The following is a 25778-nucleotide window of genomic DNA, read 5'->3' as shown; positions in this document are numbered from 1 at the left end:
AGTCAAGTATATAAAAAAAAAACCGTTAGAAAATCGCCCAATTGATTTCATTCTCCAGACGTATAATTAAGTATTTTAGAAGTTCTTCCAATTTCTTTCCCTTACCATTTTAGGCACTACAAAAGTTAGTTGTCAATGTTAATAGATATAATTAGTTTTCAAGACTATAGGAGAATTGACACCATTTACAAAAAGGAGGTCGGGATAATTGGTAGGACCTGCACTTTGACCGCCAAGTATCCTGGTCTCCTGGTGTAAATGGTATCAACACTCCTAGTCTGAAAACTAAGTATTATATTGTTGTATATTACTTGTTAAAAACAAGCCAACTTTTCAGGAAAGTTTTTTTTCTAAACATAATTATTGAAGAAAAATTGTCCACCCACTAAAATCAAAATCCCTCGAGCCATATAAACTTTATTTAAAATTCAACTAAACTAGACTAGAAAACAACAACTTTGAATTAATTTCAAAAGCTAACAGTAAATTCCTTTAAATTGACTTCCAATTTCTTTATTTTTTATTACGTAAGATAAGCTGCAATATTTTCAATTTCTTACGGTTCCGGAAAGTTTAAGTTTAAAACGTTCATAAAGAAAAGAAAAAAATATATATTATTTATTCTCCGCGGGGCAGCGCTAAAAGACGGGAAACGTTAAGAAAAAGGAAGGAAAATTGTGTTTTAGCGCGCGAGAGAGGGAAGAGATTTGGCGGGAAGGTAAAAAGGCGGGAAAGTCTGTTTATTGATTTAAACGAAGAAGAAAGTTTAAGGTTTTTTTTCTATATCCTCCCCCCTTTACAAAATCGATTACTTTAAAAGCGATTGGATCGAAATCTTCGTTCCCCTTCCCCCCTCCTGTTTTTAAAATCTTATATACAGGTATAAACACGGGGTGGAAAATGACTTATTTCACGCGACTATAGCCAAAATTATACCTAGCCAAGGCCTAGCGCGCGAGCTAAGAAATCTTTTCTTCTGCACGAGGAAATACGAAACTTAGGCCTAGGCCTGTATATATTTTTTGTCTTATTTCCGGGTCTAGTTTAAACAATCTCGCGCCAATTCCAATTATACGCCAAAATCCACGCTGTAAAACCTCTACATATTTTTCTTACTTTCTCTCTCTCATCTAGCGCATTTTGAAATAACTATGAATTTAGTCTAGTTTTTCATGAATATATATATAGGCATTTTTAAGCAAAACGGTTAACTTCGTACGCCTTCTACTAGTAAATGGTAGAATTTTAGTTATAACCAATGATGAATGAACAACAAATATGATAGGTATTGCTTAATAATTTACAGTTCCTCAAATCTGGGGGTCCGTATTGTTTGAAGACATACCTCCCAATTTTACTCACGAATTTTGAATGCCCAATTGAAAACAGAGCTGTAGAGATCTAAGGCAACATTCATGGGATAATTATATGAATTTTGTTATATAACTTCAATCAGTAAACGTAATTTTTTTGTTTCGAATTTTCTTTTCATATTCTTAAATTTTCTTTTTTCATAAGCACGGCTCTTATTCACTATATCGAGCTGGCGGGATTTTTTGGGCGCGAAAACTCCTTAAATCTCCAGCGTGTCTAGTTTTCAAAAAAGTTTCCCAAATCCCCGGTTAAACAACCTAGCGTCTTCCATCGTCGCTTGAAAAAAAATTGAAATTGCTTTATAGGACTGTTCACGAGCTCGAGCCAGCTCGGGCTCGTGACGAGCGAGCCGAGTTCGAGCCGAGCCGAGCCGCCACTTTTGCGGCTCGATTAATTAACGAGCGAGCTTTTTTATGGTCGAGCCGAGCCGAGCCGACAGGCATCGAGCCGAGCCGACTCGCGAGCCGGCTCGCGAGCTTGGTCACTAATATAGTGCTTTCTTTTTTGTCTTTATTCTCTCCTCCAATAGCTTTCCGATGTATTTTTACATAAAACAAAGCGTGGGAAAAATCTATCGTCTCTAACCTTGAGCATATTTTACCGAGTGGATTTTACTGAACCACTACATTACTAAACATGAGATGGCATTTATAGTCGTTCTCAAGTTTGACGTTGATAGTAGCAATTTTTTTAAACATGTGTATATTAATCGAGCCAGCTCGGCTCGGCTCGATCATTTTCGAGCCGAGCCGAGCTAGAGCCGAGCCAAGACCCAGCTCGGCTCGAGTCGAGCCGAGCCGCCGTTTTTTTGACTCGAGCCGAGCCGAGCTTTTAAAAAGCTCGCTCAGCTCGGCTCGTGAACAGTCCTATTGCTTTACAAGCTTCTATATATATATTCTTTATTCTATTTTTTTTCGTCAAAGACAGGATTTAGGCGCTTTTTTTGGCGCTCTTTCTGTCTCCTTAGAGACTCCCCTATCAAGCCCTTTTTTCTTTAAGACGCAACCCCATTTTTCCCCGCATTATATTATATTATATTCTATATAGTTATCGCAACAAAAAATGAATAAATTTTATACTCAATTTTATAGAAAAAGAAAAAACGTTAAGAATCACGTCAAAATATTACAACCTTCAATTTATATTTGTATATAGAAACTTTGCATGAATTTAATCAAAGCAAAATTTAAAAGACTATCGCCCTCCCTTTATATAACCCCCTGTACATACACATAAACGTCTATATAAACCCAATTATCTGAAAACCAAACTTTGGACTCCGCCCTTATTACGTTTTAATAAGCTCTCTCGACCGCATCTTTACCATGTTTCCCTAGATAGTTGAATAATTGATCAATTTTGATTATTTTAAAATCAGATATGCCAGGATAAATCCGTGCATATACTTGAGAAAAGTATACTACGTGGCCATACTTGCCCTCTTGTTGGGTTCCAAGCCTTTGCAAACACACACATACACACCAAAAATCAATTTCCTCGATTGGGATGGTTAGTTGCCGGTTCCTGTGGCAAGGGATGATACTTTAGCTAAGATTATTTGACTTGAAAGTCAAACTCGTTAGTTTAAAACCAAACCCCGAATTTGGAAGTTTGGAACGTTGGGGGTTTTGTGTACATTTAATCAGGGAAGGCCAGAATTTCAAAAATTTATACGGTATATACTTCAAAATATATTTCTCTTTTCAAAACTTTAAAGCGAAGTCCTAATTAAAATGGGAAATTTCGGTCAATATGATGCCTGTCTCATAATTCTTTTAGGCGCAGCTAGAAATGATTTAAAATATTGATCTTTTTTCTTCTTCTTTTCCTTTGCTCTTTTCGGCATTCGGTTTTATTCGCAGTTCCCGCTAACGCATTTTCTATACTCCCCATAACATCAACCCAAACCAACCAATCCTGATACACGAGGAACTAAAATAGGGTTACGTTCAGTGTTGTCATCTCTAATAATTCTCTATATATCCAAGACTGTAACCATATTTGGCATTGCCGACAGTGTTCGGAGTGGAGTCAGCCATTATGAGGAGGGGTAGAACATTTGACAGGATTATTTCGCATCAAGGAAAAAAATCCTTTCAAAGCTTTCTAAATTAAATAACTTAAGAATACTATTCGATCTTGGCTCAAGATGGCAACATAAACCAACACTAATTCAAATCCTAAAGACGTAACCTAACGTAACTCATCATGAATACTATGACGGGTCAGGTTTACGTCACATAACGGTGGTCATTGTCATCAAGACAAAAATATTGTAAGGAAACTATGACACCTAACTTAGCAGTAGATGATATCCCGTTAAATGTTAAACATCCCAAACTTGCTGTATAGCAAAGCAAACAAAGTACTTAGCAAGTGTCCAACATCATCCTCCACAATGAGATAGTTCCCTGGGCGTTGGACGAGCGTTCTGGTTAGCTCTATTAGTGGGAAAAGGGGGGGGGAGTAGGAGGGGATGATGATTCTCGGCTCGACATTGCTCCCGCCACTGATATATTATATATAAGGGGGCGTAATTGAAATCAGATACCGATTATTAATTGCCTTCCTAGCATTCTCAGTCATTGTTCTCGCGTTACCGGGGATTCTTCGGCCGCGGGTCAACGCCAAAACAAACCTCGTTAATGGACCGTACACGGTACGGCCACGCCGCGCAATTCCATCAAACGGGGAAACACACTAACACCGCGGAAACACTAAGCTTACATACATAGCGGACAAACCAGTATCAAAATAACCAAGCATACAAACGTGTTTATCGTTGCACAAGCCTTTCCCATTCATAATATACATTGTATATTATTAATACAGCATAAAGGAGAAAACGGCTTACAGGCTGAAATAACCTAATACATTTCCTATGAGCGCCTGTAGAACTGTTTACCGGGACTCACACTCGTGTTCAGGGTGAAGCTTAAAAACAGGGGTTTCGTTTTTTTTTTTATTTTTTCAATAATTCAACTAGGAGTAAGTATTCTCTAGGGATAAGAAGCTTCTAATATACATAACGTAAACGCGTGTGGAATTTCTAATCCCATTCCAAGATAGAATACTAACTCCACGTTGACACGAGGATCCTTTCATCTCGATGTCATAGCAAGTGCTAACGTTTGAAAAATAATATAAAAAGCCCTGGGTATAAGATTTAAAATAGGGCGTCTATCACCATCTGTTTACAAAATACAGCTTAAATATAATTCCATAATATCGTTGAAGACTAGGGGCCTTGATAAAGAAAAAATAAAAGATCTAAGTAATTAAAGTTCATTTTTTAATTACAGTAATTGAATAAATTAATTAACTTTATAAAAGATTGCCCCATAATTTAATTAATTAAGTAATCAATCTTTATCCCTCCTTTTTGCAATTTATCGCCCTAGAAGAAACTAAAAAGGGTAAACTTGAAACGGTATTTTACTTTTTTTAGGGGGCCTTAATTTAACGACGTTGGCGTATACAGTGTAGTCGTAAAAGATACTTTCCTTAGAAAGGTATGAAATGGAAAATTACGATACCTTAGAGAAATGGATTTATAGCCGGTGTGTTCTAGAGGGGGAGGGGCAATTCAATTATGGCCATTATAGGGAAAGGAGAAATCGTTCCAGGAGTTCGGATAGCGGCCAGGCGAACAGGAGGAAGTTTTGATAGCAGGGTCCAAGGAACAAGATAAGTATTGGGATGAAAAAAATGGAAAAGATGGGACAAGGAAATAAGGAGGCGTAGCGCAGACGTATACGTCATTTACATCGATGGTAAATTATATTTAAATGCTACGCCAACAACATTTACAATCTAATCCACGCGTCACTAACGATCCTCTTGCGAAGACTAGGTCTACAAAAATCTGTAGAATAAAAAATAAAGGAGAACCAAAATCCCGTAACGGTATACCGTTTCCCATAGCTACTTGTCATGACGACGTCGGCAAAGGCCCGTGTACCGTAATTGTCTTCATCCCTACCCTTATTCCGTTTGAAAGTTGGTATACGCTCACTGAATACGAGTGAAAATAGTGAATAAAGCTCAATACAAACCCGAAATCAAGAGTAGAACAAATAAATCGTATGATTGAAGCAGAATAGAGTTCAGATTTTCTTACATGTAGAAATGAATGTAGAACTATGGGTTTTCTCATAGAATTGCAAGTTCTCTTTTTTCCATTTTTTTTTCTTTCCTTCAAAGCATCTAGGTTACTTTGGCGCATTCTAGTGTACTCTGGTGTACCCTGGGGTTGAATCGATAACCCGGGACGGGCTGCTCCCATGCATGCGGGAGCAGAGCGCGGTCGGTTCTCTATTAGCTTCAAAGCCATGGATGGGTATAAGAGGCGAGGGATGGAGGGGGTAGATTCCAGACTGACGTCATTCGTGCTTCGGAAACGCTTCGTTACTAGCAATTGTTAGAAAAGTGAGCAACCAGGCTTTTCCATTCTAGTTTGTTGCGCCACTATTAGAATATTTTCCCTCTTTCTCCGAGGATTCTGGGATAGCGGTGGTGGGAAAGGATGAGTAGTAGCGAGGGATTGGGATAAAGAAAGTGGAAAGTGGTTGGGGGGAGGGAAAAACGAAAGAGCCAAGGCACGAGCGCAAACGAATAAGCGCGAGGTGGGTGGAGGGGAGGATAAGCTTACTTCTATTCGAATGCGGGTCAAGGTCGTAGAAAGGTCATCGACCTCACGCGCGCTTTTAAGTTCTTCCCGCCTTTTTTTCTCTCTCATTCCTATATAGTCCTGTAAAAACTTAACGGCGAAACGGGAGCGGGATGCTGCGAGAGAAAGAGATGGAGAATTTAAAAAGGAGTAAAATCGCTCGTAAAAGGAGGGTTTCGATTAAACGAAAGGCTGCCAAGTAAAGAAAAAAAAAATAAGAGGAAGCTATAAAGTAGAGAAAAAAGGGTAAAGGGTAGTATCAGCCATGACCCCGTGAAAACAGCACTGAGAAGAAACAGTTCTTACTCAGCTGGGAAAAGAAGCTGAATGACTTTCATCCTATCCTACGCTATTATAGGGTATTTCAACTGAAATTGCGGATTCGCGTTCAGATACATCTTTTTAACAACGTTCATTTTGATGTGTAATAAATACCCTATCCTATTTCATCGCTACTAAACAGCGGAGTATTTTCAGTATGTTATTTTGATTGTAAATCTAGTTCTCAGTCTTTCTTTGCAAGGTACGGTTGGAACCAGCTCGGCAGTTGAATCGAAAAGGCATAAACCTTAAACAAAGCATCAATCGAGACCTCTCTCTCCGAGAAAAGAAAATGCTGGAGCATAGTTTTAGAGGAAGATATAGCCCAGACTCAACATAGCTGGACCTTAGCCTAGCCTTGACCAATAATAAAAGCACCATAATTAGTTCCACAATTTGTCTATTTCCTTTTGGGTTCCCGGGACACCTTTAAAGACGTTGGACTAGACGCTATTGAATCTAACTAAACAAAGGAGAATGACTATTCGCGAATGAATGGTGGCGCGAAAAACGTGGTAATTCGTTTCGATTCCATTTTCAAAAGACACCAAACCAAAGTACATAAGGGCAGACCACTCGTAAATAAGAGCCTTAATTACGACCAAACATTAAAAGGAACGTTCGTTCGCTAATTAAACGTTCAAACAAAAGTTCTTTTATAGATTTTTGTAAACACTTTTAAAGATAAACTTTACAATTCCCAAGAGTTGAGAAATAAATAAGATAAATTAAAACCTTACAATACAGCTATGAAATACTTAATTGAAACAAGAAGTATACTTAAGAAAGCGTGGATGCGTGATACCCAAATGGGCTCTCGAAAATTTAGGGCTTACCGAATAAAACAATAAAGGGTTATTTTTTCTTCAAAGTACAATGACCGAGATTTATACTTGGGATAAAACGTTTCCAGTGGTTGATTTCGGGGGTATTATAAAAAAAGGGAACAACACCCATACAGGCCAAACAGCAGCAGCTAAAAAGGGTAAAAGCGGGCCGTGAAATATTTCTTCGCGGCCGATGATGACAAGCGATGACGTTATACCCTCCAAGAAGAAAAAAAAAATATTTCTAGAAAAAAAAAATCTGGCAGCACGTTGCGTGAATTTTCTCAATTATATTTTGAATATTGAATAAGTAGGACACGCATTATTGATAACATTTTATGGTTAAACTTAATCTTTCTTCATCTACTTTGAAAATTTCGTACGAAACCTAATTCAATATTCACATGACAAATAAATAAATTCCTAAATTCAGGTTCCCCTATACGTTTTTGCTTCTTGCTAGCTAGCTGGTTCGGTTGGGCACGTCACGGTGGCGTTTTTCTATAGAAGTACAAGAAAGAAGAAGGAGAAGAAGCGAACCTGGTTGGTGACGTTGGCCAAAAACATAAATCAGTCGCTTCTCCTTTTGTCGCCCGGACATTGTACATCCATCATAACGCGTCTCCCTTTTTCGGGGTTTTAGGCTGACACCCTTTCACCTATGTCTATGTCTATGGCTACAATCCTGGCACCGGCTACAACAGTCCATTTTTAAACGCGCCAAAACTGTTCCTCGCGCCAAAAAAAATTGAACAAGAGCAAGAAGGGCAAAAGCGCGAGACCTACTTTAAAATTTAATAGGAAAAAAAAAATAGAGAGCTCTTATAGGCCATCAACTTTTAACCTAAAGTGCCGTATAGAGGAATACACTATTAATGGAAGGTGCTATCCTTTAAAGACGCCCATAACAGAAGTCCATGAACATAAAGATATCAAAATTAAGGAATATGGTGCAACCGAATGAGGTAATAAAAGTGTAGACCTCTGATAACTTTATCTTAGTATATTTCTGTTGAAAATATAATAAATAGGCCAAAAAATATAGACTTGTACACTACACGCGACCGTTATTCGACTAACTTCAGCTGCAATGAAGTAACGTTGGGTAAAAGATCCCCAAAGCGCCTTTAACGGTTTCGGACTCTGAGTTAGGCAACGCTCTAATTTACTGTAAATTTTGGAAGGAAGGGTTAAAAATATATCTTTCAACGTATAGCTAATTTACGCCAGGCGTTCTAATAACAATTTCTCTAAGAGTTGAGTGGCGATACGGGGTGGCTAGCTAAACCTTTAACAAAAGAGAGTCTGCAATATCGATTAGCGTCTAAGAGATTTAACGACTATTAAAAGAATCGATTAATTAATCTAACGTCGTTTCGATTTTGTTTTGCAGATTTCATTTTTGGGGCGAAGGACTTATACTCGAAGCGTAAACCGAATGGAGTTGAACGAGTGGTGCAGAAACAATTACTCGAAATCGAGAAGCCGGGTTCCGCACCGGAGGAACGCTCGCATCTGCAGTAGTAGTAGTAGTAGTGGTAGTAGCAGTATCCAGAATCGTCGGCCTGCACTTCGATCCGATATTGATCGGGCCGAAACGCGTCGTTGATCTTCCCAGGGAGAATTTCTCGCCTTTCCTCTTTCGGGCCTAATACACTCCTCGGGCAATCCCGAGCTAGTAGTCAACGGACGAACCCAAATGTGACCTTTGAACCCGCCAAGTCGATCATCTCCCGTCTGTTGGAGAGGTCGTCGCTTTAATTCAACCACCCATCGCAAGATGGGATGGGGTGGTCGCCACTTCGTACTCTTCGCCGCCTTCGTCGTGGCTATCTCCTTGGCCACCTGGATTCCAACTTCCGTGTCCCAACAACTTCCGGGACACTTACAAGGAAATGTCCCATCGTCAGGGACCAGTACTTCATCCAGGGCCGCGCATCAACAATCGCAACAACAACAGCAACAAGGACAGGCAACGGGACACGTTTGTGGATTGGCCGAATTCGCTTGCGATCGAGGAAATTGCGTAAGCGTTAGCAGATTTTGCGACGGGACAGACGATTGCGGGGACAATTCCGATGAACCATTCGGATGCACCAGTAAGTAGTCCACTTAACTTAAGTATAGTGCTGCTGGGTTCACGGTCCTTAGAGACGTAAACTCAAATGGATCTGTTCGGATTAAAATCTTAAGCGGTTGGTTCAAAGTGCGAACGTATCCAGAGTCTGAGTAACTCGGTTCTGAGTAAATGGGGTTTTGGGACGTAGAAAGCCATTTCACTAATTAAACGAAGAGAACTGAGTAGGAATCCTTTTCGATACAATTTTGCAGATTGCAATCGGACCCTGTACGGCGAAGTGAATCAGAAATATCCGCTTCGATTGACGGAACCCTTTCAACGCTATTCGCCTTTCATCTGCAACATCAACTTTGTGGCGGCCGGCGGAGACTACGGGGACATTGTCGAGCTCACGTTTCTCTCTTTTCAAACTGGCACGCTCGAAGTCGGAAGGTAAGACCCAACCCGGATCAAATTTCATTCCTATATACCTATTTATTACGACCTCGAAACGCGACGAATTTATGCCTAATCTTGCATGAATATAAGAAATAGTACACGTCACTACCAATCTGAATCTTCCCCTTGTATTACTGATATGAACCAAGAAGTTTGGTTGAGAACATTCGATAAAATAACAAACAAAACAAGATTCTGGATCATCATTCATGAGAGAATTACGTAAAAATTCATACTCAAACGAATCCCGACAAGGCGGAAATGAGAAATCTTAAAATGGCGCGAATAGAAAGTTATTTCCCGCAAACCGAGATAATCCGATAACACGGAAAATTTAACAAAACGTTCTTGGGGAAAATTTATCGATTTTAAAATTCTTCCACTTGATCTTAGGTTTTGTAGAACGATGAACGCGACTCAGTCGATAGCGTTTAAAGCATTTGCTAGTAAGAGGAGGGGGGGGGGAAATCGTCCACACTAATTATTCGCTCCATTATACGACGAATAAGGTTCCCGGTTGTCGCGACAAAAGAGCAATAATCTATAATCCCCGCCTTAATATTTCATCGATTAATGCTTCTCAAATCAATTGATCGACGATGTCCAGAGAAATACATGTATAGTCGCTTCAATTCTGAAAGGTGGACATCATGGCGCCCCCAGTTAAAGAATTAACTCAATTTTACCGCGAAAACATTGCTAATTTATAACCCTGTTAAGTCTAAGCTGCCAATTTTGAAATTAAATACGGTTTTAAAACTCTATTTGCACCATTACTACCTTCAGCTCTAAATTAGAGGAAGTTACGTACATTGATTCACGTGATCTACCCTCGTAATGCCATAGCTATTTTTACAAATCAACATCCTTAGTGTTCTCTAACTTAGAAATTTGAGGTTTTTAAAGACAATTAAACGTTCTTTGTGATTTTTCAAAACGTTTTTACGAAATTTGGTAAATTGTTGAATACGTTTCAATGAACATTTATAGATTGAACATTCATGTTGAAATAGAATATATCCTCTTGATAAAAAAATAAAAATAAAAGGGCAGAGTAAGTTAGTTTATCCCAAAAGGAGGCCACCAAAACAAACGGTTCCGGCGATGCTCATCCTTTCATATATACCCGTATTCTTTAAACTCTGCAAAAACCCCAATTCCAATACTCTCTTTGGAAAGATCCTGCGTAGCTCCGGCTCCCAAAAGAGAGAAAGAGAGAGAGAGGGAGCGAAAAAGAGGAGAAACTATTTTTAAAGCGCTGCGAAATACTTTAATATCGATTTATCAAAAGCTTTCCTATTAATAAATAATGAAATATCGGATGCTGCTCCCTGGGATCTCTTTACTCCCAAGTGAGAAAGAGTAGATTGAAAAAAAAAAAAAAAAAAATGCTAAACGCGAATGGCGTAACGTTCTCAGGAGAATTACGCCGCCATCAAAAGATGTATCACGGGGTTAATCTACAGCGTAATGATACTCAACATAAACCCACCCACGCTAAAGAAAATAGTTCCGTCAAACCAAGTTGAAAGAGTGAACACTGCATGTACATTATATTCCCAAAATCTCCCTATACGAATTTCCCGTCCGAGATTAGTTCTTTGGGAGAGACTCGAAAATTCGGGGCCAGGTTGCTGGGTTTCAGCTTTTACAGTGGAATAGGCGAGGGGTTCGTTCTTTCGACGACGAATAACCGTTTAATTTTCTTCACAGCGTGAAGTCTCCGAGTGTAGAGAGAGAGAGAGAGAAGGGGCAGGGATTGGTGGTGGAAGAGGCAGGGTTTTGTAAAAAGCTACCTACGTATGCCAACAGTAGTTTTACCGGGGTATTACACCCGGAGCGAGCAAGCTAGCTAGCTAGTCTTTACAATATCTCATTCATAAAATATATTTTCGTCAGCTATTTTTTTTTGTCAAAAGAAGAGGAGGTATAGGTGTAAGTATTGGGGATGAGGGAAATTCGATTGTAATGGTTTTTGGAAGCGAAGTTTTAGGCTTAGCTGTCTAGCACAGCTGCCGCTATACGAGTGGCTATAAAAATCTCTCTTCTTTTTTTCTGGGCTCCTTGTAAAAAAAGGCTCACTTCTATACACCATCCACCCATGGATATCAAAAATTAAGTTGAAAACAAAAGCCTATCTGAAATTTTCAGGGTTGAAACGATACCATCTATATTTATATATTTATTTCTGATATCTAGGCAACTGTACCTCTTATTTCTCGTCATCAAGCATTGAGGGGAAGGTCTTAGATAAGGGTTTTCTATCAACGCGCCTCGTACATAAGGTAATTTGAGAAAAGGGGAACGAACAGAAGATGATATGCTTTTATATATATATATAAAGTTGAGCACCGTGTTCGCGACAGAGATATTTAAGGGGAGAGGTAAATAGCATCACCAGGAGAAGGAAGGGTGACGCGCGGAGAAGATGGGAAATTCGATTGATTGACCTATTTGACGAGAATACGAACGAAGCGATGAAAGGAGAGAGGGAGAAAATTTCCATTCTTGGTGGTGAATTACTGAATTAACCCCAAACAACTAGCTATATAGCAGAGCGATGCCAAAAGATGCGGCCCGGGCAATATTTTACCATTCTTTAGGCGAATGAATCAGTGATGAAGTTAATTTGATTAAAAGTGGCTAAAAATCAGGGTTTTAAAAATTAAAAAAAAAAAGCCAACCCACAGGGTTTAATTGGGTTGGTTTATATTTAGCAGTTGTATGCATTAAACATTCACTGCTAATATTAATTTAAGTAATTTGTATTATGATGTTTTGTATTTTCCATTGCCCCTGGTAGAGAGTTTCTTCTCGAGCACCGCTGCAATGAGGGAAAAACATTTCTACAGGGGCTGGTAGAAAATACATTAAACATTTTACCCCTGATTGCGAGCTTTTCCCGAGAACATCGAAATACTAAAAATATTTGTTTTCACTATTTAATTTCATCTGATCAAAATTGAAGATTTTAGTGCTGGGGTTTTTAAATGGGTTTGTTTCATTGTGAATAAAATCAAATAAAACCCGTCGGTTTTTTTCCTGTTGGATTCGAACCCTGCCAAGAATTTTATTTAATGATAAAATAACTATAATAAAATTTAGTAACCATGCAACTTCGTCTAATATTGGTCATTGCCACTGGTTGGTAATAATTTGAACCAGATGGAATAGCGCACGCTAGGATCAATTGGAGGGAATATACAATAAGATGAATAAAACCCCCGGAATTATCCGATAGTTGGAAAACAGGGAAAGTTGGCCGTTTCCCGCCTTAACAGATAATCGATTTAAAAGTTTTCTACTTCGTAACTAGCTAAGGAAGGAAGACCCTCGCGCGAAATGTGTAACAAACATTCCTCCTTTTGCCAGAGAGATCTACTAATAGAATTCGATATTAGTAATCCCTACAGTCATTTTCCCTTTATACAACAGAATATTCCGACTTGTTAATGAGAAACTGGGAAAAAGAATAAAAAGGAGCTCAAAGTATAATAACGCGAATACAAGATGGAAAGAGGAAGAGGAATTTATGGAGAAATGCGTGCCGAAGGGTTGCCTAGGTAACCAACCATCCACGATAGGGCTTTCCAATCGAGAACCGCTCTTTTTTAACCATTAGAAAACAGGGATTAGTTTCTTATTGACGATTTAAGAGCAGAAGATTTCGTTCAAAATACGCACGTTTTGAAAAATTATACCCATTATATTTACACTATCTTTCCCCCCTTCAAAACTGTATAATATTTTAATTTATATTAAGTTACACTATAACTAGCTCTGACGTGACGTAAAATTAAAAAGCCCTATCCCGAGTTTACCATACACGCGTGCGTGTCTTTTAGCCGCACCATATTTCAATTAGGGACGTTTCGCTGGCCAGGAATGAAGGTGCACTCGTGGCTGGACCTATTGGATTCATTAAACCGCGTTTACTAGCCTCTTTTACAGCCAAAAATAGAAACCGGGTCTCGCGAGCGCATAAAGGGGTTTCAAGAGGAGATGGGGAGAATAATAATTTAATGACCCTGACGCTGCCAAAACCCAAATGAGACTAAAGTACATTTTCCATCCTATTCCTAACCCTATAGACCCCATCGAGAAATAGGGAAAATTTCCCAACCCCAAAAAGTACATTAATTCAAAGTGTAACTAAATTCTCCAAAAACCCTTATTCAATTATCCACACTGATCCTTAAAGACTATGGGCATTTGATAACCTTTGAACTTATACACTTTTTTTAGGGGTTATATAAGGATATGTTCGTTCCAGGGCAAAATGTAAAACGATGTATGTAGGTGCATGGCGGAGAGACTAATTCCTAATTCCCAACCGCATCAATTAGGTTTCAAGAGACTCTACGCGCGTGTAGACACTGGTTCCTTTTAATTGAATATTTTACCCAACTTTTATTTAAAAAAAGATCTGCAAGCCATTTAGTTGGTTGCCGGGGTTTCAAATTGGGCATACTGGTATGCGTTTCAATCTTTAAGAGAAGTTTCACTCTGATTCGTTGAGAAATATGCAAACATGTTCATCCAATTAGAATATAGATGGTGGTATATACCGTTCTCGTTAAGCCATAAGACTCAACCTGATCCCCAATATTGTATTCATAGTGTGTTAGGCTTAGGTTGGATCCCAGAACTTAGTGGTAAAACCATGGAGGTCAGCTATAGACGGGGTATCAATGTGGTGATTTCGCCACCCATGCAGGTCAAGGGGTGATTATTTCGAAAAACAAGAGTGTCTCACAGGAAGAAAAATTCCTTCCTATCTCGGGGGAGCCACGAGTGACGTCGTAGCTTAATCCCGAACTTATACAAACGAGCTAAGCCTAATTTGAAATTGAAAGTCGCGCGTGAATTATCTCGCGCCAAAACTTGAAGATCTGAGAGCTTAAACAAGAACGAACCGGAAAAGGCTTAGCGTTCATTGTTGTTGGTCGCGAACAACATATCGATTGAAACACTTTCATTGGATAAACCCCCGGGAAACGAAGCTCCAGAGAAATTTGAAGAAATCATAAAAGGCGGGAAATAAAATTATACGTGTCAGTATCAAAAGAAAAGATGGCAACGATCAAGCTATACGACAATTTAACGCGCAGCCCGCGATAGTCTTCATCCCCCCGTTTACGGTTTTAAAAGGGGAAGCTCAAGAGGAGGGAAGGATTCGGAGAATGAATAAGGGGAGTCCCGCTAGCTTTAACTATCGGAAACAATGCCGTTGTAAGCCATTACGTTAATGAAAAGAACCAGGCAATGAATCATTTAAGAACGATCCCCGATGAATAGGGGACTACTACCAACTTATTCGATTTCGTTTAATGAATAAAACGAAAGCTAGGGAAGACGTAAAAACAACCCAACACCATGGTTTACTCCGTGTTAAACGTTGTGTCGCGAATAAGCTGGCAAAGGCTTAAAACGTAGGATATGTTCCAGGATCTGGGGAAATTTAGGGCCGATGGCAAATGAGTATTACAAGCTAGCAAATATATTGACTGGAAACTTATCTGCTACGTTAGTCTTACAAATGATATAATTTTAAAGCGGTGAATTGTGCAGTAAAAAAAAATGTTGTCGAAACTATACCGGACAGCCTTACCAATGTACTTTCCTATGCTCAATGTGCTCGCGTCGCAAAGAATATTTCTTTAAAGATACAAAAACCGTGTTTCTGTCCAAGTACTCAATTCTTGTCGAGTAAGTTCCAGAACGGAAAATGAAATACGCCACCTGACGTTTAAAACTATCTGACCTTACAAGGTGCCAGGAGGTACGGACCTGCCCTGAGTACCAGATAGCATTGGGTATGTTATGAAGGCTATACAGCCTCTGAGAATGTAACAGCAGTTATTCCCCTTCGTGTTAAACAATGCCAGTACTTACCAAAGCCCCCCTCACCCGTACCCATCAAGTCTGGAACCCCCAGACGGAGAATTAGTGTTGCCCAAGTTCCAAACCCAACTATAATTCAATCACGTATCAGTTGGGTTCAACCCCAGCTAGTGGATCGAAATTACGTTTCAAAATTGAGCCAAGCACGTTTTCAGATGTGGCATGGATGGCATTTTACAATACATCGCGAGTTGTGGTTCAAATTTTGAGGGATATTTGTACCTTAACATTATATTGTTTATAATACACTTAAATCTAATAGCTTAACGTCATAATGACGACTGACGTATTGAGGTCCAACGCTTAGACCCAAAACAAGAATTTAAATTAAAATGTGAATTAAGAGTGACTTACCCAAATGTTGGATATTATTCAGCTTGGACTTGTAAACATCAAGATAAGAAATTCCAATCCAGTTTTTCGTTGTTACTATGTTGATAAATCGAGACATTTCTCGAATTCATTTAAAAATCCATCCAAGTTAGCACGTTGAAGCTTCGGGACGAGTCACGAAAGACATGAAGAAGAAACTACGGGGTCGCCAGGGTCAGCCCAAAGATGGCGCAAATACCCTGCAAATTTAAAGAAAAATCATCAGTACCCATGCGCGAAGTTTAAGGCGCAAAATTCAAAAATACATTTTGAAAAGGAGAAAATTTTTACATAATTCAATATTCATCAAGTAAAAACTCGGAAAGTTAAAAGCAATATTTAGATTTCGAAAACGGTTTTAAGTTCAAGGTTTGCTTAAAATGGAAGTCCCTTTTATTAAAATAGAAGGAATCGGTTCTATTTTGATGTTATTGGCGCAGATATATATCCGCCCCAGGGAACGGAAGTTTAGCGATATAAAGGAAGAAGTTAGGGTCTATAAAATATCGACAAAACACTGTCTATCTGTCTGGTGCCGGGAGACTGTTTATTTTGGAAAAGAGAGGCGAGGAAAACACTGTGAAATGGAAAAACAAAGAAAGAAAGTATATTAGGTTTCGGAAACTCCCGGGAAATATCGTTTCAGGTTCATAGAATCGCGGATTTTCCAATTTCACTCGTTTTTTTGACAAGCGTCTACCATGAATTGACGACAAAATAACAAATAAATCCCAATATCCCAGGATTTATCAGTGGAATAAAATTTTTAATTTAAAATGATGAATGAAAACCCATGATCAAGGAATAAAAAATGCGGTTAGAATTAACTGATGTAAAAAATAGTACGGCTATTTATATTTAGGCCGCCCACATTCCCGTATAGTAAACTTCGAAGAAAACTTATCTAGGCAAAGTTTGACGTTGCCTAAATACTTTTTTTTTCTTCTTCTAACTTAACCTTTTGGGGTGTAGAAAGTGAAAACTGCTGGTCCCTAAACGACGAGGGGTTCTAGTTATTGGGAAAGGTCTCAGATGCATGCAAAAGGGACTCTTGGCTAAAGAGTGGAAATAGAAAAAGTGGGAGCGAAGAGGAGAGAGCGTGCCGAGAGTTTGTGAGAAGATTCAAACCTCCCATAAGATAGTTTCCACCAAGAAGATTCGTCTATCCCTTTCTCCCCATCCTATATACCCCTTTTTTTTCTCTTCTCCTTTTCCGACTTCCACTCTCCATTCGCTCTCCATCCTCAGCATCCTTATCCCTGTGTCTCCTCCCTTCACGTCGCCATCGAGCAACACGCGCTCGAGTCTTTCGGTCTCATACAAAGTTGTTCGAGCGTGGTCCTTCTCTCTCTTTTTTTTCTCACTCCACGCAGCGTGCCCCATCTCATCCCCTCAGCCTCTTCCGTCTTCCGAGGAAGATGAGGAGGCGAGGACTCGAGAAGAAGAAAAAAAAATAGAATCAAAGGAAAGAAAAAGAAACCGAGAGAGAGGAGAGAAGAAGGAGGAATAGGAGTAAAAGAAAATAAAAATAAAGTCGAGGGAAAAGTTGGTGGAAAACGCCGGCTGATCTTGCGGCTAGAGATCCCTGAGAAATAAGTTCAGAATCCTTTAACTTTTCCTCGTTTCCTGAGAGTGGAACGGAAAAGGACGGATGGATAGAGAGAGACAGAAATAAGCGTGGCCGAGAAAAATCATCAAAAAAGGGAACAGGGGAATAAAGAAAACGGGATTAAATTCCAAAAAAACCCTTACTTCCTAACTCTTTCTTCGACTTGTCTAACGGAAATTTTTAAGACGCGTGGGCGTTGTTAGTTAATTTCATTTCAAAATGAAGTTACGCCGTTTCCAAATATTTTCATCGCGAGTTTTCGAGCAAAATTAAAACAATTAAAATTTAAACGATATTTTTGGTTTTTATTTTGCAGGAATCAAACGATGGTTTGTCAAAAGGGCTATCTACAACTAACAGAATCGGCTGGTCCGACGGATTCTCTTCGAAGTCAACAAACGCGGGGTTTGACGCAATTGATTTCGGCCATGGGTGGTCCACCGTCCGATCACGTGACCAATTTATTCGAGCGACGTCAAGAACCCCATTTCGGTCAATTTTGCGGCGAAATGGTAGGTCGGAGTGCCGCCTTTTACTCGGACAGCGGAAACGTCACCTTGATGGTGGTCATCCCGAGTCGGGCTTCAATTTTGACATACTCCTTCAGTTTGTATTTGACCTACAAGTTTATCAGAAGACCGGTTATTCCGGCCCGAACGGACGTAGAACCGGAAGTAGAATCGCCCGAAGACACGGATATCCCCGTTGAACATTACGGAACCAGATTGACTCACACCTACTGCGACCGCGTCATGGTAGACTGCGATCGCAAGCGTTGCAAAATTAGATCACCAAATTTCCCGGGCTTCTACTTGAGAAATATTACGTGCCGGTTTCACGTCAAACAGGAATCAGTGCCACGTGGGAAAAAGGCGCAAATAATCCTGTCACAAACGAACGAATACAAAGTTTCCATATTCACGGGCAGGACTACATCCGGGACTTTGTCTCATCGCGTACTAACTTCGGATTGTCAGGGCGATAACGTGCGCGTTTACGATGGTAACACGACAACCAGTCCCCTTTTGGTGTCCTTTTGCGGTTCGGGTCCCTTACCAGCCATCGTGACATCCGGTCCGGAAGTTTTGGTAGAGTTGTATAGCGCTCCTTACCAATTTCTGCACAATTCGCGAGTAGAGATTGACGTCGGCGTTCGCTTTATCGAGAGTTCGGAATTGCGAATGAAACGCGGTCGTTGCGAATTCGTTCTCGATGGTACGGTTAAACGGGAAGGAATTATTCACAGTCCCACTCACACAGTCCCTCCCAATACTTCTTGCGTCTATTATCTAAGAGGACGCGACACATTCGACCGAGTTTGGGTCTATTTCTTGTCTTACTTCGTCGAGGACCGCCATCAATGGTCGACGGCAGAAAAGTGTGACGTCAGTCGGCTAGAGATCTACGATATGCCACAAACATTCCAGTCCTCCCCCTTCGTTTTCAACCCTAACCCTTCATACCCTCAACAACAACAGGGTTCGCGTTCTTCTCAAAATTTCGGGGTACAAGCCACTCAAGGGGTTAACTCGACGGATGATTTCTCGTATTCGTTTTGCGAAAAACAGTCGCCAAAAATTTGCGCACGCGCCACGGATACGGACGGTTTCGTGCCACGGGCCAAACCGTGTCAAGTTGGATCGGAAAGTTATCTTTCGACGGGTCCCGATATGGTCATTCGACAAGCTTATTTTAAAACTCAAGAGTTACCAACCAGGCAAAGTAATTTCGTGGCCAGATACGAGTTTGTCGATACGCGGTTAGACGGGATTCCAGTCGGACCCCAAGAGTCAAAGGGTTGCGATCGAGTTTTCCATAGTTCGACGCACCCGGAAGGCGAACTGAGCAGCCCCAAAAACTTATTTTTATACGGTCGCGGTGGGCGGGAAAACTTGACGTGCGCTTACCATTTCGTGGGGCGAACGGGAGAGAGGGTCAAATTGGTTATTTCTCGGTTCCGATTAATCTCGCCGTCTTGCCGTCATTATTTCGACGACGTCACCAGCCGCTATCGATGCCATCTGGCGTCGAAAAACGGCAAGGCGGCTATATTGCAGGCGACGGAACATTGGAGCAACTTTACTTCGTCGATCGGTTGCTTGTGCAACTCGACGTACGAAGATTCGGACGGAGAGTCTTCGGCTTTTTTCGAATCAGTCTCGTCGAACGTGGTTCTTCAGTTCTCGGCGTCCTTCATGAGCGCCGTGGAAGATTTCCATCATTTTTGGTTCGAGGCGCGTTTCGAGTTCATCAATCACTCTTCGTGCGACACGACCATACAAAGACGGAACGGTTCCGAAGGCGAGCTGGCTTTTCAAACGGCGGGCGTCAATCCGGGCGAGCCTCCTCTCAGATGTCGATGGCTCTTGGAAGCTTACAAAGGAAAATACCTTTATCTGAAATTCCACGGATCGAACAGTTACAGCGAATGCGGTTCCGGCAATCGTTTCGTCGTTTATTCGGGCGCCTCGGGCCCTTTACAACCCATTTCGGCCGTCTGCGTTCAGGAGGGTCAATCCGCGCAGAAATTCGACATCTTTTCCGTCTCCTGGTACAATGACACGTCCGTCAAAGGCACCGCCGGCGTCGACGATAAACTCTTCGTGGAAGCCATCGCCCATCGATCCGGTTTGTTCGCGGTCAAGTGGCTCGAAGTCACCAAACCTTTCTTGAGAACGCAATCGGGAAAAATGTTGAGAAACGTCAACTGCTTACACGAGTGTCCCGAACTTAGCGCTTGCATCTCCCCGGAATTATGGTGCGACGGCACCCAACACTGTCCCTCGGGTTTCGACGAAGCTCGCGAACATTGTGAGAAATTCCCCACTTTCTACGTCACCATCGGAGGCTCCGCTCTCCTATTGGTCATAGTGGTCACTCTCGTCGGGGTCCTGATTGGCAGATGCGGAAGGAAAAAGAAAAAGGGCAAAGCTAATCGGGCCGCCATCTCGGACGATTTACAGTTAGAAAGCGCCCGCTTTTAATCTTCTCGAAAAACCAGATTTTAATTGATCTAGATATTAAACAATCCAAAAACACGGTCGGTGACCTTTTGGTTTCTGGTTTGACTCGCGGCGTTAAAATAGATCAATCTTGGTGTATAAATGGTTTATAGTCAATCCCCTAAACCCCAAAAACAAGTAATCAAGTAGATGTTAAAGCGAATGAAATTTTTCGACACTTTTTGGAAAGCGAAATGTACAAAACTTAAAAAATAATAGTTTAAAAAGAGAAAAACCCGGCGTAAACGGCATGCTGAAATGGATCAAAATATTTAATTTTGTCAAAATAACGTGTCTTACTCTTCGAAACCCCCAAAATTAAAAAAAATAAATTATTGATGTAAACATAAATAATCCATAAAAATGTAAAACTAATTTGAATAAACAATATAATTTAAATAAGTCACTATATTCGTTGAAAATAGGCGTAAAATAGAATAACTATCAACACAATATACTGTAGTAAATAAAATTTAAATTTAAATCTAGTTTTCTTTTCGGATATCATAAATAACAACAAAATAAATAAATAAAGTCGATGTTAAATAAGCTTATTATCTAACGTGCCTTTTATGGTGTCTTTTTAAATATAAAATTAAAATAGCGTGAGAATTTTTTTTCTTCTTTTTAAAACGAAAAATACTTAAAAATAATCTGAAACTAGTTATAGATTTTTTGATAAAAAAAAATAATATTATTAAATATTAATATAAAAAAATAACCTTAATGAAAAGCCTTTATCGGCTTTTGACTTGAAACAATTGGTGCTAAATAAACGTAACTAAACACGAAAAAATCGCGTTTTAAAAAAGTAATTTTTCCAAAACGAGATTTCGTGTTTTTTATTTAATTATTTTTTTTTTTTAATTTTTCAATTTTTGGAATTAAAATATAAATATTAAAAATAAATAAATTTAGGCTTAGAAAAACTATGAATGTAAAACGTGTTTTAAAAACCCCCTGATCATCTTAGATTAGAGCAGACTACCTTTTAGATTACGTATATTTCAACGAATATAGTGACTAAAGATAATTTCAAAATTAAAAAAAAATATTTAAAATAAAAAAGAACCTAAATATAAAAAAAAATATCATAAAATAATTATTTTTAAGCACGCATATTTAATTAAGTAATTAAAAATTGACCCGTCGAATCTATGATAAACCAACCAAAAACAAAAAAAAAAAACCAACCCCAAAACAATGTTGTCTTCAAGTGCCTCAAGAAAAAAAATAAATAAAATAATCTTTTTACAGTGCCGAAAATTTAAAAAAAAACAAAAGATAAAAGAAAGTAATTAAAAATAAATTGGGGAAATAATTAAAATACAATCTTCATAATTGAACCTAACCTATTTCGAGTATATGTATAAAAATTATTGTATCCAACAAACAAACAAACGCGATGTGTAAAGTATAAAAACACAAAGATTTTTTTGTAAAAATAAATAAGTCGGTGAAATAAAAATTAGTAACAAAAAACAAAAATATACTGTTAATAATAATTAATAAACATAAAGAAAAGTTAATTTCTTTAAGTTCATTTTTGAGAGACTATTATAATTCTCTCTTAATATCGATTGATGTATAAATAAACAAAAACAAAAAACCTTTTTAATTAAAATAATATTGGATACGGTCAAAAATGGCGCCTTCCAATTATAATATAAAAAGAAAAAACCAAATACACACAAAAAAATGCTCAATAAATTTTTAACTGTTTCTTAAAAAAAAAATCTTACGTTTCGAGTAAAAAAAAAAACGTAAAATAAATAATGTCGCGAGAAACAATTCGTATACATATATTGTTTCACTGATATATAATATATACTCTTAGAAGGAATCAAATTTCTAACGCGAGAATATCGAAATTCGAAGGTTTCTAAGACTGTAACTAAGTATAGGATAAAATTGAGTTAAATATATACCTTGCGCGAGGAACAATGAAAAATAATAAAAATATCTCATAAATCGAAGGAAAAATAAATAAAAATACAAAGACTGGGTTTTTTAAGGATTTGAACAAAACTGAGAAGGATTTAAAACAAATAAAATTTGACATCGGATTGCTTTCATCTTTCCTATCCATAATATGTAAAAAAATAAAATAAATAAATGAATCCTGAAAAAACGCGAATATATAATTGTAATTCACTATTTGTATTGGTTTCGACGGTGATGTTCAAATATATAATGTTTGTTAAAAATGGTTACAGTCTCTTATTTATTTATTTACTTCATCAGAGGTTAATTAACCTCTAATATATGAATTAATTGACCAATTACTGGGGGTAGAGATTATAGAAGGATTCATATTTTCAGTTAATTTATTTCTATTCAAAATGTTCAAGGGTTGGTGGGGGTCACGTGGTATAATTTACTTCTATCATAGGTTTATAAGTGATATATTCCATAAGTATGACACTACCTATACGTTCGTAATGTTAGAGACTTACAGCTCGAGCTAGTTCGAGATAGAACGACAAGCGAGAATTGCAGACTACACTCGGTGGTTAATTTTGCAGGACTTCCATCTAGGTCCTATTTAGTCTGCATTACTAAGCCTTTGACAGCGCCTCACCAGGCGTCGCTTTACCACGAAGCACTCGGTAACCAGTAAGTGACAAACCTATGTAACATATCTTATGAACAAGTTTATGCTTCTATGCAAAGTTCTTCTGAAAGCGTCAAGGGGTGGTCAGCGTCACGTGGTTATGTGTTTGTATAAATTATAGATATGGGAGAACCATAGCTTAACAACACGTGTTGTTTGGAAAACGCGAGCCACAAGCAGGAGGTTATACAATATTTAAACGTTAACAACGCAGTACTATAAGGACGACCGATATTAACGATGTCACTTGAATGAATGCTTTTCCAAACAGAACAAACACGCAATTTAATATCAGGGTGTTTCTGAAATACCTGTCAGAAACCAAGGGGGCCGTGTGTTCTTTGGGAAATCAATTTTGAGTCGTAAATGTAACTTCTATCTTCATTTTGCCATAAGAGACACCGTTTTCAAGTTAAGATGTTTTAGGGTGGACCCCTTAATTAATTAAATTAGCAATCATTGTCTAAAATCAGTTTCTAAATTAAATTTAAAGGACCCATTCGTAACTTAGACACTCTGGAAAATCTTAACTAGAAAACGGTGTCATTTGAGGAAGAATTTCATAGCACATTTTCGACTCAAAACCGTCTAAAGAAGAGTTTGATAAAGTCAAGAAAATAATGAACAATTACTCAAAATAACCCTTCAAGAAAGTTATCTAGCTCAAAAACAAAATCAATTTTGCAGGGTTCTCTCACGTATGAGGTCTGCAAAATCAATCAAACCGGACAACAAAAAAAATTGAGTTAAGTTATAGTGATAAAGTCACCCCCCTTCTGTTTGAATTTCATCCAAAATATTGTAAGTCCAACGCTTTAACCAAACATCAGTTAGTACATTTTGTTGTTAAGGACAAAGTCCGATATAATAGTTTATACTCTATCAAGATTCGGAATCGATCCATTATCCTAACATTTCTTTGTTTAGGCAAAAGAGAGCGATAGAAGAAACTTAGAACGAAGGAAAGATTGGCACCCCCCCCTTTTCTCCCTCCTAAGAATCAACACATACAAAAAGAGACTTGATGGATGAGTGACCGACCAAGACAACAACAACAAAAAAATAAATAAATAAAATAAATAAAACATCTCTTCAAGTATTTCTAGAATCCCATATCATTGGAAAACACAACCCATAATATAGGCTGTTTTTACACCTAATTCATCTATGGGTAATACAGAAAAAAAAGGCTTAAAATTATAAGGTTTAAATAACATCGTAGTGTCGGATCCCTCGACTCTAACCATCCCATCCCATCTCATAAAAACGCCAATAAAAAAAAGATAAGTAAAATAATAATATATTCAAATATTTTCCATAAACCTTCAATTTCCCTTTCAAAATAACACAACGGTATTACATAATCTGTTCACCCTACTTTAGTTAATGCGTAGACAGGTATTAAACTTGGTGGAATTGCGAGTACATCACCTACCAGTCCCAAAATCATTCCTTCATTAACACACCTAACTGAACTGCAACCAAATATTCCTGTCAATGTTTACAACAATATTTTTTGTTGATAAACAAGTCAAAAATTATGGTTTAAAACTTATTTATTTAAACGTGACCTATGGAGAATCCTAAAGAAGGCCTGCAAAAGATGAACTGTTAACCTTTCCCCTTGATCATTGTATTCATATTGTATCCGTAAACATCGCCCTATCGTCTCCATCTTATCTCGATAGCTTTCCTTAACAAAAAAAAAATAAACAACAACGCTTGCTAGTCTCCTTTATCGATGATTAGACTCTATCGGAGATGGGATTTTCGTTGAAAGAGAAAACCGTTAAGTTGTCCGTCAACGGGACTCTAGGACATTTCAACGCCAGTAAGCACTAGGTATTGGTCTTATTAGAAAACAGTTCGAGCTCTGTAGGGATATACCGTGTTATAGCCTATAACTTTCTAAGGTACTGTAAACTTGGAATGAAATTAAGCGAGGACCTATTTCCAAGGACGTGAGTGACAGGTACACGAAAAGGCTTTTCCTAATCAGCTACTAACAGTGGTGCTGAAACCGAAAGGAGGAAATTCTCCTTTAGCTTGTGTGGACGAAAGGAACAGGGGACTATGGGAACAAATAAGAAGGAGGATGCACATGGTCGGTCGGTTAGAACAGAAAACTTTTAGACTTGAAATAAAAGGACCTCGAATTTAGGCAAGGAAGGCTTGCTTTCCTTAACTCGTAGACCTTATACCCGAAATTTATTTAATTTTGCCAAGAATATTGATAATAATTTCATATTTTAGTTCACACAATTTTCTAAAGACTCAAAAATATTGGGGAAATATTTAGGCCTATTTTAAATTATTCAATTAAAATTTATGAAAAGGAAATTTTATATTAACAAAGTTTGTATTTATCGCGTTTAAATGAACTGAACCGAACTGTTCTCATACAGAACCTGCAGCTTAATTTATTTATTCAATAATCGTTAATAGATAATTAAACTACAGTTCTGTAGTTGAGTACGAAATATTTATAGACAAATTTAATAAATTCATGGTGGGTAGGCTATATATTTAATGTATGGGGTCTTTTGGGATTTGAAAGGAGCTGGGAAA

At 38.5% G+C, this 25778-nt stretch overlaps 2 protein-coding genes across 2 annotated transcripts in view; one reads left to right on the top strand and one right to left on the bottom strand.

Moving 5' to 3' along the window:
• Positions 1 to 22775, top strand: part of LOC149661916 (uncharacterized) — a 52267-nt gene extending 29492 nt beyond the window's left edge. The window contains exons 2-4 of the mRNA XM_089843470.1: positions 8585 to 9290; positions 9523 to 9703; positions 17911 to 22775. Of these exons, the coding sequence (XP_089699596.1) occupies positions 8972 to 9290; positions 9523 to 9703; positions 17911 to 20578 (3168 nt within the window). The 5' untranslated portion in view covers positions 8585 to 8971 and the 3' untranslated portion in view covers positions 20579 to 22775. The remainder of the gene's footprint in view (positions 1 to 8584; positions 9291 to 9522; positions 9704 to 17910) is intronic.
• Positions 1 to 25778, bottom strand: part of LOC149661914 (uncharacterized) — a 205479-nt gene that overhangs the window by 66425 nt on the left and 113276 nt on the right. Inside the window, exon 4 of the mRNA XM_089843471.1 lies at positions 15968 to 16185. The gene's annotated coding sequence lies outside the window, so the exon portion shown is untranslated. The remainder of the gene's footprint in view (positions 1 to 15967; positions 16186 to 25778) is intronic.

The sequence above is a fragment of the Phalangium opilio genome, unplaced genomic scaffold, assembly GCF_054372755.1.
Source record: "Phalangium opilio isolate 3A_F unplaced genomic scaffold, DU_Popi_V2 ptg000070l_1, whole genome shotgun sequence".
Taxonomy (NCBI): Eukaryota; Metazoa; Arthropoda; class Arachnida; order Opiliones; family Phalangiidae; genus Phalangium; species Phalangium opilio.
Note: the sequence above shows the minus strand (reverse complement) of the source record. Positions and strands in the feature narration are given on the sequence as shown.